Source organism: Lathamus discolor, chromosome 14 (genome assembly GCF_037157495.1).
Source record: "Lathamus discolor isolate bLatDis1 chromosome 14, bLatDis1.hap1, whole genome shotgun sequence".
In the NCBI taxonomy this organism is placed as follows: domain Eukaryota; kingdom Metazoa; phylum Chordata; class Aves; order Psittaciformes; family Psittacidae; genus Lathamus; species Lathamus discolor.
In genome coordinates this window covers 7,171,084-7,189,640 of record NC_088897.1, presented here as the reverse complement: position 1 = coordinate 7,189,640, position 18,557 = coordinate 7,171,084, and the positions used below count along the sequence as shown (strand labels likewise).

Genomic DNA, 18,557 nt, shown 5'->3' with positions numbered 1-18,557 from the left:
TAAAGCATTAAGTCTGTATTCAACAAGTTTAATTACTGTGTAAATGAAAGAAATTATTATTCATTCATGACATTTATTTCAGTTCCAGTGCTAGCTGCTTTTATAAAGCTGGGTCGGGGGGTGCAGAGGGGAGGAGGAGGCTGGGTGTATAATTACTACTGTATTTCTTTGCCAAACATTAGTGAACTTAAACAAAAAGTGCTTGTTTTTGCTGAAGAGGAAAAAGCATGTGAGCTATCAGTGATGAATCGCAAGGACGCCCACAACCTTGACACGGTGCCAGGCTCTGATAGGTACACCAGCATTTGGGAGGCTGATAACAGAGAGCTTATTGAAGCCTCAAGACCAGCTCAGGACTCTCGTGGGTCAAAAGCCACCCAAACTATGGGAACAATCCAAGCCAGCAGCCCCCAGGGAGGAACGGGAGCCACTGTGCGACATGAAAGATAAAGTGGCAGCTGATGCTATCGGGGACTACCCAACAATGCATCTTTTCTAATGGATTTTCACAGGCCTTAAACTTCAAACAAAGGAAAGGGAAAATAAAAACCTTTAAGCTGATTCAGATCAAGCATTTCTGAAGGTCTGAAGGAGCAGGCGAGAGAGAGGCTGCAGAGGGGGGGTACGTACATGGTATGAGTAAATATAACACAGTCTGCAGTCTGGTTCCTATTACATGTTGTGCTGATCCAAGGAGAATAGTTATTACCTGCTCTGATCCTCCCAAACCGTTCCAGTTTTCCGGATACTGCTGTAAACAAATCCTAGCAACTAATCAAAACGTCTTCCAAAACCGTGCTCTTTCTGGAACAAGTCATTCCTGTACCCTCCTATCCCATCCACCAGCATTTAATTACTGCGCTACAGGAGAGGTTAGGCTCTGGCAGAAGTGGCCTCAGTTTACTTTAAGAAAGGAAAAGGGGGAAAAAAAAAAAGAAAGAAAAATCAACACTGGGCCACACAAGTTGTGTGCAAGAAGTTACAGCTGATGCATTTAGGTGGAAGGAGCAGGAATGGTCCTGAAAGTCAACATAAGCAGGGGAATAACTGCAGCGATGTTTCATATCCACATTTAGCCAGAGCACTTACCCCATCAAGCTAGCCAGAAAATCCATCCTGTTTAAGAGATTCTCTACAGAACTGCTGTGGCTGCTCTAGCATAGCCAAGACACTGAGTGATCCTCTGAAAGCATGTGAAGTGCACGCACTCAACTAGGGGAATAAACACGACTAATTTCTTTCATTTCAGAGTAATATGTATCAAAGCCTGTTCTGATCTCATTCCCGATTCATAATGAGTCGCTCTGAAGTTTGTCCCCAATTCCTTGCTAAAGCAAATCAAGCCAAAGGGAACAAGCCATAATCCAAGCAGAATTCAATGAGCTGCACCTATTAAGAAGGCTATTAAAGCTTGTTCTCAGGGTTTAAACCAGAAGATTTAAGGTGGAGAAGAGATTATCCCACATCTGCCTTTCAAGACACGCTGACACCAGAACTGCCACTGTCAGCTGGACCAGATGTCAGATGTGAGACACTGACCTATTATCTCACATTCCGCACGCCACTTACATCAGACCTAATTTCTGCCCACAGACTGCACCTGCATCACCTCTAATTCCCGGCTGTGTTGAACTGTAAGGCTCAGGAATCTCAGATGTTGCTGTTTTGGTTCAAGCACGCTGTACCTTCCCCATCACCCTCAGAGCAGCCCACACTGCGGCTGATCAACCTGCTCCAGCTTGATCCTCCCTCCTGATTAGACCAGAGGGGTTTCAGACACAAAGCACTATCTCGTGCCAAAATCTGATTACTGCTCTACCCTAACAACCACGATGATAATACGAAAGGTAATTACACCCAGAAATAGGTTACACAGCACAGCCATGCCAAAGCCAAGTACTTTGGTTCACATCTGCACAATATCTGCATTTATTTGTTCACTGTTGCATAATTGCTGAATTTATGGTATCAGTAACAGGAGACCAACAACCCCATCCTCTTTGGACTTTTCAATCTCATTGAGAGATGTGGAGCAAACCTGGGAAGCATTCCTTAAAACATCCATCTGCATGCTGCACCCACGGTTAACCATCTTGTGCTGGAGCTGCTCCTGCACTGGGTGCTTGCAAATGTCAGCTCTTCAGAAGGCAACAGGCGTTGTGTTTGGTGTTCTGGAGGAGGCACTATGTGAGTACAGTGACCCAACTGCTGAGGTATGGCTGCAGCAAGGAGAAACAGATGGGGAAAGACAACCAGCCTGTGTTAGATACACCACTAAAAGGTCAAATAAACCATTTCTGTCCACCTTCCCCTTGCGTACTTTTACATCAGCCAGAGGAACCAAACCAGCTCTGCAGGCACATTCAATACGAATAAGGAAAGCACTTCTTTGCCACACTGCACACACATACACTGTATGGACTTTGTCCATACCACCAAAGTCCTTAGCTCAGCTCCCACGCTCAGCCTGTCCTGAGTTTTCAACTGCCCAAAGAAATGAACAAGGGCAATGGATCCATTTATGCCAATCTGACACATGAAGCAGTAACAGCAACATCCCTTAATTCCCAGTCGGGCAATGGATCCATTTATGCCAATCTGACACATGAAGCAGTAACAGCAACATCCCTTAATTCCCAGTCTGGGAAACTACAGGCAAGAAAAATTTGCTGCATTGATAGCTAAGAGTGATATTTTTGAGTTTCTGTGCTCACTGATGTGGCATCTTCTCTGACCACAGACACTTTACCACAGAGGGCAGCTATATTCACCTATGGAAGGGGGGAGAGGGCTTAGCAAACTTGTCATGCAAAGAGCAAACCTCACCACTGACACCAGTGCTCACAGGCAATGGCCAACTGGTCTGGAAAGTGTGCTCAGCCTGTCTGTCATTAGGCATTTCCACAGCCAGCTGAGACACATGAACAATTCATATAAGGCAACACCAAAAATAAAGCTAATTACTTTAGGCTGATGATAAGAGAGATCTTTTTCTACAGGCAACTTTGCAAGGTCACCTTTCTTGCTTTCGTCTCTCTTTTTCTTTCTAAAACAAGTGACATTGAACTGATTTCAAAGCTTATCTAATTCCACCCCAGGGCAGGAAAGGGTTAAGACCTCAAAAATACATACAGATGACTAGAAAGTCAGGCTGGTAAGGCAATATTTTAAAAAGGGAAAGGAAAAAAAGGAAAAAGAAGTATTTTCTTACAGTCAAAACATAAGCACATCCCCAGTGTTTAAGGTCACTTCCTCTGCTCGCAGCGCTGGGAGCAATCCTGTCAATCAGCTCAGCGTGCTGGTAGTCTCAGCTCACTCCCAGTACACAAAGTGGCACAGCACAAGAGTAACATTTACCCGCTGGGAAAGGGGGATGAAGGAAGCAGCTTTCAATTGATTCCAAAGGTCCTTTGGGAAAGATGAAGCCTCTGGTTTATTAGCACTGACATTCAGCTCTCAGAGAATCAGGCTGATACCTATTTAATTTAATGCCATTTTCCAGTAGGGAAATCTGTTGGTCAGGCTCTCGTCAGGGAAGCCCAGCCAGCACCAGCCCATTTGCAGAGCTCTCACCCTGCCTGCAATTAAACACACTGGTGGGACAGAACATCCCCAGCACATGGCAGTGACTGGGCTCAGCTTTGGGAGTATTTTCACCTCCACCAATAAAAGAGTGCCCTGTGCTCCAGGTATTTGTTCCTGCATTTCCTAAGGTGTCAATGTAGTGGAAAGGGAAAAAAACAAACCACCACCATCATGTTTCTTTTGAGAGGAAAGTCAGCTTTGTACAGGCACGTGAATTGTGTTAGACCAGATGAGGCGGTGCCGAAACCCTGTCCCCTCTGAAATGAAAGGCCAACCAAACCCAGCTAAACCCAGGTCAGAACCTCACCCTTGGCATTTGGTTCATGCCATTTCTTTGGGCAAGTCCCTCGGGCTCCTTGACTGGTGTTCTCACATGTAAAAGGAGGTATTCAATTCATCTTAGGGACAGATTAACTGCATGACACACTAGGGTCTTTCAGGATAAGATACCATTATCCTCCCCTTAAAAAGGCATCCTTACACGATGGCATTAGTCTGCAGCTGTCCAGTTGCCACCATCTATATTATGCTGTGAGTGCACATTATACTGGGATTGCGTGTCATGGTTGCATGCAGTTACATCACCACTAAACAGATAAAATACAGTGAGGTCTTGGACAGACTCAGGAAAGATCTGGGAGGTGAAAATGGCTTATGGTCATTAGCAATCCACAGTGGAGCTATACACAATCACCCCACACTAGCTTAAGTCAGGCACCAGAAGATGCAAATACATGCTTGGTGTAATATTGCATATCATGTAAGGAATCTGAGCATCTGTTTCTCACTGATCTCTTAATGCTTAACTCATCTGTCTTGTGAAGCTGCAAGAAGGATCTGTCTACAAGCAAACACCCTGATGAAGTCTCTCCATGACTTTTAGCTAAGCCCTAATCCAGTCTAAGAAGATCTACTGAATTACACAAAATATTCCCATCACAGAAGTATGTATCAGAAAAGGTCTCTATGAAATTCACAGGTTAGTATCACGTCTTCCAGACTTTGCTATGCTTATTAGACAGCGATATAAGCACCTATCAGCACATCTCCAGCTAGACATGTTGGCTTTCACTAAGCTCATCATGCAAGTCAGGATTATAGAGGAAATTAAAGGCTTTCCTACACACACCTCAGTGAATTATTAGAAAGTGGAAAACAGAGTAGGTATCAAAACCATAAAGATCCAATGAATGCTGTACCTATGTTTGCTAATCTTTAAACCTAGAACTATTACAGGACTACACATGCATGCACACACAGACACTCGCACAGACATCTTTCAGATGCTTTGACTATGGTCACACCACAAGTCAGTTTGTGACTGTAGGCACTCTTCCCCAGGTGGTACTGACCACCGACTGTTCCAGATCTTTATACTTGGAGAGAAATGCTAATGGAGACACAGGCTCTGTTTTGACTTTTTTAATTGAAGAGGATGAAAGAATCAATGGAACTGCAAAGAATATACTGCACTTAAGAGATAAACACACACATTTCCTTGTACATTTCTACCTCAGGTCTCAGAGATGGAAAGCAGTGTTTTGTGAGCCAGTTTCCACTAAGATGGGGGCTGGTGTCAAGTGCAAAGAGGGAGAGCAGGAAGGCACCCAGCATCATCCTAGCACTCCTGTGACCTCCTGGTCAGAGGCAGCTTTCCCCTTCCCTATTCTCCCATCGACTGCACATCTCTGGATATGAACCACACTTCCAAAAGTCACTTACATCCCCAAGAGGCTTGCTGGGTTTATATCTGCTCAGTGTTTTGAACAGCCTCGTCCTGTAAGACCCTTCCCTGCAGGGAACCAGCAGCAAGTGAGCTGACGGCATCACTGCTGCCAAGTGCTGCCCTTCCTACAGGATTTCAACACCATCTCAGGAGCAGAACCCTAACAGCACATGCAGAGCACATCAGGGCCATACCCAAACATAAAAGCCATTCCCTCCACCCACCACCCAGAGACCTTCGCACCCAGAACCACAGCACTGCACCCAACTACTGACAACCCCTGACAAGAAGAGGGGATGCTTCCTCTGAGCACAAGGCATACGTAACACCTCCAACGTACCATATGGACACCTCTCCCTTCAAATGTGCTATCCTGACCCCTTTCCTATAGCAGCATACAACTCCCCATTTCCTTGCTGCTGCTGAAGGCAGTTCATTTCAGAAGGGACACCCACAGACATAAGCAGCAAAGACCTTTTCTAAACGCTCCAGACGATGCACCTCAGTGACATCAAAGTTAGGAAATCCAAACCAGGTCATAACAAATGGAGGCAGAATGGAAACCACCACAAAATTGTCTCCGAGAGGCAATTTTCTCTGGCCAGGCAGTGCTGTTAATGTATTCTGACACAGTTTCAGCCTTAACTCTCCTGGATTGACAACTGAATTACACTTCCAAATCTCCCTCTTTCAACTTGTCATAAGATTTTCTAATCCAACAAGAAGCACTTCCTTGGCAGAACTGCAATTGTTAGATTTTTCCAGCTTTTCTGATTTAGGGATTTTAATCTTTTTAGCCATGAATTGACTTCTCCATACTAGCACTCACAAGAAAAAAATCAGCTCTTGCCCGCCACACAAGCTGCCAAGTTCCTGGGACCAGATGGAACGGATCCGAGCTTTTTAAAGGAGATCATTGACAATCAGAGGGAACACGCTGAACACCAGCAAAGTTTCAAGAAGGCTGGACAAAGATTGATCACAGCACTGAAAAATTACAGCACACTAAACAAGGAAACAGAAACACTATCTATTCATCTCTAACATCTGCATCATGTAGAACACTGCAAGTTACAAATATTGCTGGAATAAAGCTAAGAGTAATGCAACCCACATGTACCCACCGTTGCTCCCCAAGAACAGGGATGTACTGCCCTCTTCTGACACAGAACACATCTCAACACTATTGAGACCTACAGATTAGGTATTTGTCCTAAAGCGTAACTTTAAGGAGGTGTGTTAGACATAACAGTTTATACTTGGGTAACAGAATCCCAGGCTGGTTTGGGTTGGAAGGGACCTTAAAGTTCATCCAGTTCCAACCCCTGCCACAGGGGACCCCTTCCACTAGAGCAGCTTGCTCCAAGCTCCTGTGTCCAACCTGGCCTTGAGCACTGCCAGGGATGGGGCAGCCACAGCTTCTCTGGGCACCCTGTGCCAGCGCCTCAGCACCCTCACAGGGAAGAGCTTCTGCCTAAGAGCTCATCTCAGTCTCCCCCCCTGGCAGGTTAAAGCCAATCAGTTTAAAGCCATTAAACCCCCCTGTCATGGGGATGTTCAATGAAGAAACTATTTGGTTACTGACCTCGAGTTTATGATACACCCAGTGAAATCCTACCCCATCTTTTAAGCAGTTTAGGATCTACACACAGACCTTTGAACCTGCTGTTTCCGTGTTCGATTTCACAGCTCTTTCCCAAGAGAATAGAATGACTCCATTTAATTAGACTCTAACTCTCCTCATCTGCCCCAGAAGTTTCTTGTCACCTCATTCAAATGTAAGCATCATTTAGGCTTAAAGGTTTGTACTGTTTTTTTTTCCACCAGGGTTCTAAAAAGCTCTGTAATATAATAATTCACTCATTGTGAAGCTTTTCTGTAGACACTGCAACAGGAACAGTGCTTGCCTTCTCTTGGTGCTGTATCTTGTCCAATAGCTTCAAGGAAATGCATTGTAATTCTCCCAAAAATACTGCCCAGATAATAATCCTGACAACATGGGTGAGGCTGGAGAAAATGAAGCACATAGAAGAAGAGAAATTAGATTATTCTTCCCAGTCCCAGCTATTAATACTAAGCTGGAAACACTACATGGTATGCCTTTGTTTTAAGGTGACAATCACAATTAAATCCATAGCTGCTAAGCTGGGTGACTGTGGAAGAACACCAGTTTCATATAACAGTCATGGTATAAGACAAAATGTTTCAGAATGAGCTGCCCCAGCACCATCAGCACAGACAACAGCTGGGTTGGGCCAGATCAAAGGCTCAGCTTGCACAGCATCTTCTTTCCAACGGTGGCCATAAATGGATGTTCAGAGGAAGAGAACAAAAATAGGCTAGGTATATATAATACTCCTGTCTCTATTTATAAGCGTACATCTTTCTCCCTTGCCTCTACCTCCAGTCATTTCCAGCTCACTGAGCTCCTGCTCAGTGGCAATCACTTGATTTCCATTAATTTGCCCACTCTCCCGTAAGAGCTGTAAACTTTAAGCACCCACAGTTTCCTCTGACAGCCAGTTGCACTGGTCAACACCTTCACAAAGAGCCACCTACTACTGATCTCCTGCAACTTGGCTCTTATCTTCCTTTGAAATCCCCAAGTTCTTGTGTTGGAAGGCAATGAACAATCCCCATCCTCCCAGTGTCCTACGTGATTTCAGAGACCTTTGTCACATCTCCTTAACCTATTTACTCACCTGAAGGGTTCTAGTTCATTTAGTTCTTCCCAAACAGAGGCAGTTGGACACCTTGCAGCTCTTCTCTGAGCATTTATAGTGTCAGCAAGTCTTTAAAGAGGGGAGGATGAGAGCTGCACAGGGTCCACACCACAGGTAAATCAGGGATGTTCCTTGTACTATTCTTAGTACATCTCCTACGATTTTAGTTGGTTTGTTACTGAGCACTGTGCTCATTGTTTCCATTATAACCCCAAGATCTTGTTCTTGCAAAGAAATGGAGATAGCATCTCACTAATTACACTCTCACATGGAAATCAGCTCAGAGTCCATCACTTCACATAGAATCTTAGAATCATTTAGGTCGGAAAAGACCTTTAAGATCACCAAATCCAAGTGTAAACCTGGCACTCCCAAGTTCATATGGAGCATTAAGATCATTTTAGGGGAGAGTCAATGCAGTCCTTAAGAGTAGCATGAGGTACATGTGTTTTGGCACAGGCTTGACACTACGGTGAACTCAGACACATGTACTTCGAGCTGAATCCCTTCTCCAACCCACGCTCTATTCATGCAGCTACCCCACACCACAATAAAACATGATTTTAACATACCCAGTGCTGGCTTATACCACCAGTACCTCCAAATTTGCTACAAGAACACATCAATATTTGATAGAGCAGACAATGCTGCTCTTGCAGCTAACTGCAAACAAGACTCTTTTCTCCCAAACTCAGTGCATTGATTGTTTGACACAGGCTGTTCTTTTTCTGCTTTGTAATTCTCAAACATTTGCAGTTGTGAGTCTGTCAAAGCTTTAATTTGCTTAATCTGATTCACGAGCACCTTGTTAATCTTTTATCAGTTTTATTACAAGCTGTAAACAAAACCTAGTTCTTCAATAATTAAAGGGCAGAACCAGCCCTCGGGCAAATGAAGTCTGGGATGGGGGGGTGTTCAAATTTAAAAATCAGAGTAAACCCATGGATTAGGCTTTTTCCTTCCCATCTACAGAATCAGTGACTCTGGCTTCAAACCAGGAAATAATTCTAGATGAACAGATTGCGTGTGACATCCCCCCAGCCAGCCTCTCTCATCGACTGTGTCCTGAATATTAATCTATCAAGTACCTACATGTCACTGGTTCCAGCGTTACACATACCACAGGCTTGCAAGTCAAAAGCTGCATCCCCAACAGCAGCTCAAGACAATTCCTCTGCATTTACGTGTGCCCAGCCATGCCCGAGTCTGCTGCTTTGCCATCAGTCCCTCCCAGACAGCAGAAGGTCTCACCACAGCTCACAGCCTGAGAGAAGGCAGCTCTTCTGTCCTCTGGCTGCACTGACTCAACCTTAGATCCTTGGCTTCAAACGGGGGTCCCCAGGCAGGAGTCCTTGTGTGGAATACACACCAACAGTGATGACACCACTGAGGCTGGTCACCCATACAGAAGATACTGCTATAACCTTGGTAAATACAAAACTTACCCCTAGTTACTCATATTGAAGTGTTATTTAATGTCACTATTACTGCTACTACAACCTGCTCTTTGCTCTACCGACTCTTCAGTCCAGCTGTGCTAAAGAACAGCGCTCACCAATACCAATCACTGCACAATCATCTTAGAAATTTTGATAAAAAGCTTCCAGCTTTTTAATGTATTTCAAATTGTATCTCCTAATGCATTTTAAGTTGTATTTCCTTCTTACTACAAAAGCAACCACTGTTAATGACACCCTCCAAAGCACTGCAATCTGAAGAAAACCTAAGGAACTGTGAGAGCAAGTCTGTGCAAATTCTAATTACCTTTTGAAGGTACACTGCCATGCACACAGAAATGGATTTAAATGCATTACACACCTAAAAATGGGTAATGGATGCACTGCTGGCCTATTACATGCGGTTCATTGTGCAGAGTTTTCTGGTTGTGTGTTTTGTGCAGTGGGCTGTAAAAGTTGCTTAACAGAAGAAAATACATTTGATTAAAAATTTACGTCAGAAGAATGTATCAGGGCTTTTTTTTTCCCCCCTTGTTATTTTACCTGCCCCTGACGATTCCCATTAGCATACAATTCTTCTTAGTCTCACAAACACATGTAAAAAACCCCAAGACTGAAGATGGAACATTTCAGGACTAGATCTCTAAGCATACTGAAGACAAAGCTGATCAGAATCTGGCTCCAGCTGGAAGAACACCCAACACATATTCCCACTTAGAGGTGGGAGGATCCTACAGTGATATCAAGACGCTCAAACAGTTCTGCTCCAGTGACTCCCTTTGTGAGAAATGCCAGAGGGAAAACGGGAGGTGCCCACAGATCCCAATGGCTCAGCCATGCGAGTCCCACAGAGCTGCCAGCATCTGCCCAGGCAGGAGCCGTCCGGATACGCAGGATGCAACAATTGCTTCAGATTCCAAGAAGTCCTTTGTATTTCTACCATATTCCCAGCAAAGCCAAATGAACCTACAGACCTTCTGATTCTTCGTATCAAAATGTTATGAGTTAGAGATAACCACTTATATCAAAAAAACAAACTGCAGATGTTCAGTTTGTAGAACAAAGAAATCAAAGATTTCACTTCTTACTTAAAAAGCCCTTATCTAAAACCACACCAGCGCTCTCCCAAGAGCTGGTCCAACTACCAAGACTTGCCAGAACTGCCTGAAGAGCTGTCTAAATCAAAATAAGGAAGAACTACTTGGCCCAACAACCTTCGGCATCCTCCTCCAAATGCTTAGAACAACATAGCACAGAAACAGAGGGAGCCAGGGCAGGAGCTGCGCACAGCTCATGCTGCAGGAGGTCATTCCTCACAGGAGGTTTGACTGAACTACACTCGGCTCTGCAGACTCAGGAGCAGAAGAAATCCAAGGGGCAGTTTCTGATGTGAGCACACGTGTGGCTGAGCAGTGCCGCTGTGAGGAGCTGATCTCCCACCCCTCTAGGGCTGGCGACTGCACACCAACAGCTTCTCTTCCTCTGGGTTTCAGCCCTGCCTGCTTTTCAGTGGGCACACAATGCCATGGAGACAGGAGCCTGTGCCTCTGCTGGTGCACCAGCCAAATCCAGCCTTTGAGGCCAAAATAAGGGGGAAAGCATTGCTCAGACGCACTCTCCAGCCTCAAGCAAAGCACAGCAGCAGCCACTATGAGCGGGCACCTTTTGTCCTTCAACATCTCTGTGTTCACAGAAACAGCAGATAAAATCAATGCAATTAACAGAAAGCCAAAATATGAATCAAAGCAAGTCTCTGTGAGAGAGCTGTAACGGCAACCACAGGCTAACCCAGCAAAGCCAGGTGGGGGGAAGGAAGCAGCCGAGCCCAAGCAGCTCGGGCTCCTGAAGCATGAAGGCACATTTGTAATAATCCATATTTACAAGTGAAGTAAATTGCTCCATCTATTTTCCTGACTTCGATGACTAGGCCCAGTATCTGTATGCAAGCACCACAGTGACAAATCTCACTCATTTCCCTAAATGCCGGCAGCCACAGTTGCAACATGATTTAAAAAAATGTAAACTTTTAATATTCATAGGCAGGAAAGGGGAAATCTCAGCAGCTAAAAGTGATAAAAATACTGAACCAGGTGTCTGTGCCAAGTAATTTGGGAAGACGCAACCCTTTGCGGATCATCTCCATCAGTTTAAGGAGTAACATCTTGATTTCGCACCTGCAGAAATCCATCTACAAAGCAATGAGGAGAAGCAGCAGCAAAAATAAATAAATAAAATTAGCACAATTAGCTCCAGCACACACTTTTGGAGAAAAAAAGCAGGAGGGTTCCTCTTCCCTGAGGGTGCTGAGGCGCTGGCACAGGGTGCCCAGAGAAGCTGTGGCTGCCCCATCCCTGGCAGTGCTCAAGGCCAGGTTGGACACAGGGGCTTGGAGCAAACTGCTCTAGGGGAAGGTGTCCCTGCTCATGGCAGGGGGTTGGAACTGGATGAGCTTTAAGGTTCCTTCCAACACAAACCAGACTGGGATTCTATGTTTCTGTAAGTCTGACACAAAAAGTCACCAACTGAAGCAGTTATCCCCAACTCAATCAAGTGTTGGGAGAGATTTCTGGAAGAATACATCATTCCAGGGAAAATGAGTGTTTCAGTGTGCTCAGGTCACCAGACTGATTTATCACCTTAACCATCTGGCTCTTTTGAGCACCTATGTTAACACTCTGCTCATTTCAGTAGCTGGTCTAAAAACAGCTACAGACTCCTGAAAATGTATTCCCTATCCCAGCAAGGGGAGAAAACGGTCCCAAGATGAAAAACCTTTCTATGGGGAATGGGAAGGAGGAGACATTGTCTCCTGTGTTTCCACCCAGGAGATAAATAACCAAATCTTTGCCACATTCCTCCTATAAATGCCAAGACAAATAACAAGCAAAGTCAGAGAAGAGAGAAAAAAAACCCCTGAATTTTCTAAAAATACAGCAGCTCATGAATCTCCAGCTGCAGAGCTGCCCTTTCAAGATGCAACTCTTGGTGCTTGTCAAGAAAGATGCTTCCTGCCTCGATCCCCCTGGAAGAGCAACACAATCTAATGCAAGTCACATTCGATGTGCTGTGTGCTGCTCACTACCAAGTGGCTGAATTGCTAGGTGCAGATCTCATCATACTCTTAAAAAGTAATTTGGAATCAGGGCTTTGATTTAGATTGGCTTTATCCTTTACTTCCAAAGTACAACTGGCAATAATGTGGTCTGCACATTTAACATTTGAAACAGGGTTTCCATTTACCTCTTTGTACTTACTAGAGGAAAATGACTGTAATTGAAATCTTTCTGCTGGAAATGAAGCCCTTCAAACACTCAAAGTGTTTTTTGTCCTTAAGCCTTTTTATTTTAGCTGTCAAAACTGTAAACTGCCTTCCGGAGTAGTGGGAGTCTTACGATAGAACAAGACATGAATATACCCCATATCCAGGTACCAGGATGTTTTAATCTAATTTTCCAGCTAGGAATACAGCACTTCCCTCCCTTTGGGCACTGCTGGGAATGAGAGAATTAAGCTTTGCTTCAGTTCAGCAATATCTATCAATGAGCCTCAAACAAGGGACCAGGCTTTTCGAGGACAAAGCAAAACCTTTCAAGTCTTCCAACTTCATCCATGAGCTCCTTCAGACAGAAGGAGCAACACGTGAAGCCCGACTGCCCACTCCTGCTGCCTCTCTCCACACATCTCCCACACTTCCCAGAATTTCACAGATTTCCAAGAGCTTGCCTTCTTTTCTCTCCTCAGATCAAACCGATTTCCCAGTGTCAGCACTATTATTTGTATGGAGCTGTTGAATTTTAATTACAGTGTAAATGCACTCAGACTGAATGTGGGTATTATGTAAAAGTGGCTCCTGTCCAAATGACCTTATATTAAATCTTTGAAAGGGTAAACATAAAAACTTTGGGCTTTTTCCAGTAGGCTCCCTTAAAGTTTATGTAATAGAATGTTTGCAATTAACTTGATAATAGACTCAAGATGAAGCTGTGTGGATTTCTACTTTAGTTACTTTTATTATCTGATTACTTTAACCACAATTAAAAATGGGCTGCTGTGAAATGGGTTTGCAGTGTTTGTCTAACACAACATTAAAAACAGTTTGGGTAACTTGAGCAAACTAACACGCCAAAGTACATCAGTTTACCCACTGTCTCTCTTCTCCTTCCAGTTCCGACATGTCTTTAGGACAAAAGGTGAGCACAGTCTAAGGCCATTTCTCAGGCTTTCCACTGTAGCCACTGAATTTTCCCCCTACCAGTATAAACCAGCCACAAGCTGGCAGACAACACAAATTGACTGGCTTGGTGAGAGATTTCAAGGCGGCAGGATGGATGCAGTGAGTTTGGAAGCTCCCAGAAGACCTGTGAGGGTTGAATTCCCTTGGAGCTCAGTCAAGTTCCATCCCCAAACCTCAGCTCAGGTCTGTCTGCAGAAGCTGGCTCGGGTCTCTCTGGAGAAGCTCCAGATAAATCTGATGGGATGCGCAGTGTTCAAACAGAAGAGTTTACAGCAGTAGTGATGCCAAGAGCATAAAGCAGGTTGACTATCTATATGTGAAAGAATATTTCACAATGGATAAGCTGCCTGCAGTTACCTCTGACATGTATATAAATACGTATCAGAGAAAGCTCTTCAGACATTAAAATCTTCCAAAGCAAATCAAAGGGGAAGAAGAAAACATATTTGTGATGGCCAGAGGCAAGGATGTCAACCTCAGCAGAGCCAGCCAGCTAATCAAAATGTCAATGGACTTCTCCGCAAGAGAATTAAGAGGGAGCAGTGCAATGTCAGTATTGCGGCACACACAGGAAAAGCAGTTCTAGTTCTGATTTAACAGAGATACTGCACTGACGTGAGGGCAGAGACCCAACCTTTCCCTAACCTAACATGAACTCCCTTCAACAGACATTGTATAACACTGCCAAAAGAGGAGAGTAAGCTCAAATTAAAGTTATTTTCACGGGCTGCTGCCAGAAGAGACATCACTGTCCTTTCCATTCACCCTCAACCAGGTATAAGGTTGAGGTACATCTTTTATAGCTGTACACTGGGGGTGAACTAGGACACACATTGATCTGCCTGAAAACTACGCCAGTCCCAAAAAAAGGGAACAAAACCTGTTCATTTCCAGTTGGATCAGCTCCCGCATTCATGTCACCACGTGGCGGCACAAGCACTGCCGCTGACAGCGTGTAGCTGGGAGAGGGAACACTCATCCCTGAGGCAGCCTGCCCGTATGGCAACTGAAAATGAGAAACTGCACCTCCAAGGGAGGTTTTAAATCCCTTTAGACAAACTGTTGCAAGAAACTGGTTTGAGAATTTCTAGAGGTACTTCAGCTTTGCTAACATAAAGCCCGTTCCTAAAGCCTTGACAACATGGACAAGTTGCAAAGGAATCTGACCTCATTTTTTAAACCAATGTGGTTACACTAAGGCAGAAGCACTTGTTTCACGGAGCGTGCACCCACAGTGTCCAGCCAGAGAACTGTACCAGTTTAACAGATTCGATGATAATTCACCCTAGCACAACTTCTGCACACAGACAAGACTTGAGGCTAATGCAGAATAAGCCAAGCAGACAACCGCAACACGAAACCCTGTGTTTAGCAAGGGGAACATCCCCACCACATAGCCAAGATTGAAATGTCTGAAGAGCCTTCCATTAAGGAACCCCCACTTCCATGCAAAGGATTAATGGGTCTCTTATCACACATAGAATTCAACAGAAGAGCACGCACGCACTTCCTGCATGTGTGCATTATGGTTTCAAGTTTTTCTCTCCCCCCAAATAGATGAGCAGACTTGGCAACTTCCCTGGTGAATCAGAAGAAAATCCTGTAAGGCACAAGGAACTCTAAGAAGAACTAAATGGGTTTCCTGGATTTCATCCATGTTCACATTTCACAGGTTGTAGATCTCAAAAATATCTGTTTCTGACAAAACTGGTATGGCAGGTTATGCAACACACACACACAGTCACCCGGCGACGGAAAAGCAGGAACATGATCCGCTCGGTTCAGGGCTTTCTGGTTCAACTGCAGGGGTATTGAAAAATAAAACAGAAAAAGGAAATCTAATCACCAAATGTCAAGGTGGAAAATAAAAATCCCAGGTACTTTGAATAGCCGACCTCATCCACTCACAAATAACTACTGATTTTGTTCTTCCAGGAAGAGCTTCACATGCTAAATGTGCAGGGCTGATTTGGTTTGATAGAGATGTTTATAGGTCTGCTCTGACTCTTAAACCCATGGAATTATTGCAGAGACACATCAAGGAGATAAAACATAACTGCCTAATAAAGAGATTTTGCAGCCAAATTGCCTTTGTAAGACTGCCCCAAACAAATGAAAAGGGAATACTTAAATCTGGGACTTTGTTAAATATGCTATTTGCAGCCTGGGATAAATGATAGGACAATCTTGTTAAATGAAATATATATGCTTTCACAGTGTGCAGTATAACTTCAGGCACAAAGACAAGACATAAATCAATATGCCAGAACTATTCTATGATTCTATGATTCTGTTTGCCAGAACAGAAAATTTCAGGCTAATAGCACATGCATAGGCTTTTCCCTGTTTTAAGAGCAGCAAGTTGCTAACTGCTCGAGGAGGTTTAGGGAACAGATAGAGGGGCTTCTTCAGCATTCCTACAAAAACCTTGTCATGCTCTTTCCCCCATTTTGCTGGATTCAAAGAAACAGCAAAGCTACATACAGATACTCTGCCTGGGTCTCAGCGTTACTGACCACAGGATCAGTCTTGAACCTGGGGCAGGAAACCCTCCAGAGAGCCAGCCAGTGAAAAGGTTATCACTGTCAAGCAGGTCCCCACTGAGATCATGGTCCATCTTCTCCCCATCCCCGTCCCTCTGTCTCCTCCAGGCATCTGGGTACCAGGGGACAGGAAAGGTAAAGTGAAAGATGAGTGTGAAAGGCAAAACCAACAGAAAGCACCATGTTCTGTGCCGTAGGAAACGCAGCAAGTTCCACAGTAAACTCCCCAGCAAACAGCCTTAGCAAACATCTCACTACTTTTTGATTAATGGAACTTCTTTCTTCCAGTAGTAATTATTTACAATTAAATACTTAGTTACTAAAGGAGAAGAAAGACCTGACTTCCCTCCAGAAGCAGGTTACATCTCATAACCAGCTCTACAGAACAAGAAACATTCCCCCCTTTCAAGCTCCACAAGAGGAAAACAAATACGTCCCTCCTGCTTTTTTTCTCGTCTTTAATTGACACAGCCCTGTAGGAGTCAGATCTTTTTCTCTTCCGCTTACACAATGCTGAAGTTGTGGCTGTCACATTTCCAGCCCGTACCCTGTGCTGCAGAGGCTTTCAGCACCGTGTTATCTAGCAAGCCACAAGCAAACAAATTCACCAGTGAAACTTCCCCACTGGTGCCTGTCAGGAGCAGGGGGCTGCAGGCGACCACGCAGCAATCCCTCGCGAAAGGCTGTCGGAGAAAACATACCCACTTACCTTCTCCGCATGCTTGAACTTGACATAGAACCAACTTGACTTGATCATTGTCTCACCTCCTGCCCCCGTTAAAAAGCAGAACAGCAACCCAAAGCTATCCTGCTGCTGAAAGGCAGCGTGCCTGCACTCCTCCCGTCAGAGCCGGCGACTTTCCAAGGGGAACACGGGATTTAAGGGAAGTGAAGAGTGGGAGAAAAAGGACAGAAGGAAAAGGTGATGCTTTCCTTCTGCAGCTCCAGTTTGTCCCCTCCTGCCCTCTCAAAGCTGAGTGCGATCTCGCTTGCTGCCTCAGAGCTCGCTGAGTGCCTCAGCTCCGCGTCTCGCTGTCAGCTTGGCTGCCTGACAGCAGAATTCCTCAAATGGACTTCAGCTGCATTCATCACAAATGGCACATGTCAGTAAAGCCAGGAGGCTGGCTCTGGTGCTGGCAGCCTCCCAGGACCATGACCTCCCCCAGTGGGATGAATAATGAATTCCAGCACTTCCCTCCAGACACAGATTAACACCTGGCTAAACATTATTCTGACAATGAGCTTGCCCATTCGGAGAACGCCCCAGCACCGTGTTAACCCCTCATGCTCCCACCATGCAGCCTGGCGATGCTCTGGAGGCTGTCTCACGATGCCCTCCCCTGTCCAAGGAAAGATTACCCACCTATATATAGTTTAGAAAGAATAAAGCCTCTTAGGCATAAAGCAAGTATCTCCTTTCTGATTCTGCAGCTGCAGTAATGCCACCCAGTAACCAGAGCAAGTCATCAGGAGTCAGACTCTCTTCTGCCCCCCCCTTTTCCAATCTCCCCTCCACATACCCACTTGTTCAGCTTTGATGCTGCTAGGCTCATGTTTTAAAATAGAACCTGTAAAGACCGCTTGGAAAAAACAACAACAAAACCACTATCAGTATGAAACCAATGCACTGAAAATCCTGGGCAGACTATCTGTTCTTCCGTCCGTTCAGAAACACTGTCCACTCCGGTTTAATGAAACACATTGATCTGGTTGCAGCTCCCTGCAAATCTCCCAGCTCCAAGCACGCCACAGAGCCCTGAATATCAAGTTGCAAACTACAGAATGAATATAATCAGTCCACTGTATTTCCACCATACACAGACAGTGCTGTACCAGAGCAGTGCTATCTGGCGCAGCACCCTATGTCCAAGGAATTAAAGTAAGAAATCCCAATTTCCTCAGTAACACATCTAATAACACAGACCGCAACTTCTTATGCAGGTACTTGAACCTCTTTCTACTTTTCCTATACCTTTTCCAGGTCTAGGTATCTTTTTCATAGGCAGAGTGAAATAGAATAAATACATGTACCTCTGGCTTATCACCTCCTACTGTATGTACGCACAGAGATACACTGCAGATGAGACAGATACTGAAAGCTGGTTTGTCAATATTACTCACCTAAAAAGTGCTACCAATGTTGATAATGGTGTCAGTGCAACACATGAAAGCTGGAACTCTTCAGAGTCTTGTAATTCTTTACTTGCCAGGAGAGGTTTTTAGAACTTTTCATTAACTAAGACTTATACAAGGGATCTAAATGCCAATACTGAACAAGAACTGTCCCCT

At 44.6% G+C, this 18,557-nt stretch overlaps 1 protein-coding gene across 8 annotated transcripts in view; it reads right to left on the bottom strand.

The window, feature by feature from the left end:
- The window catches only part of AUTS2 (activator of transcription and developmental regulator AUTS2), a 735,180-nt gene that overhangs the window by 474,602 nt on the left and 242,021 nt on the right, over positions 1-18,557 (bottom strand). Inside the window, exon 1 of one of the 8 annotated variants that reach the window (XM_065694327.1) lies at positions 16,978-17,194. The exons of the other annotated variants lie outside the window; for them this stretch is intronic. Coding sequence (XP_065550399.1) covers positions 16,978-17,025 — 48 coding nt within the window. The 5' untranslated portion in view covers positions 17,026-17,194. Of the gene's footprint in view, positions 1-16,977; positions 17,195-18,557 lie in introns of those variants that run through there. 8 annotated transcript variants of the gene reach the window in all.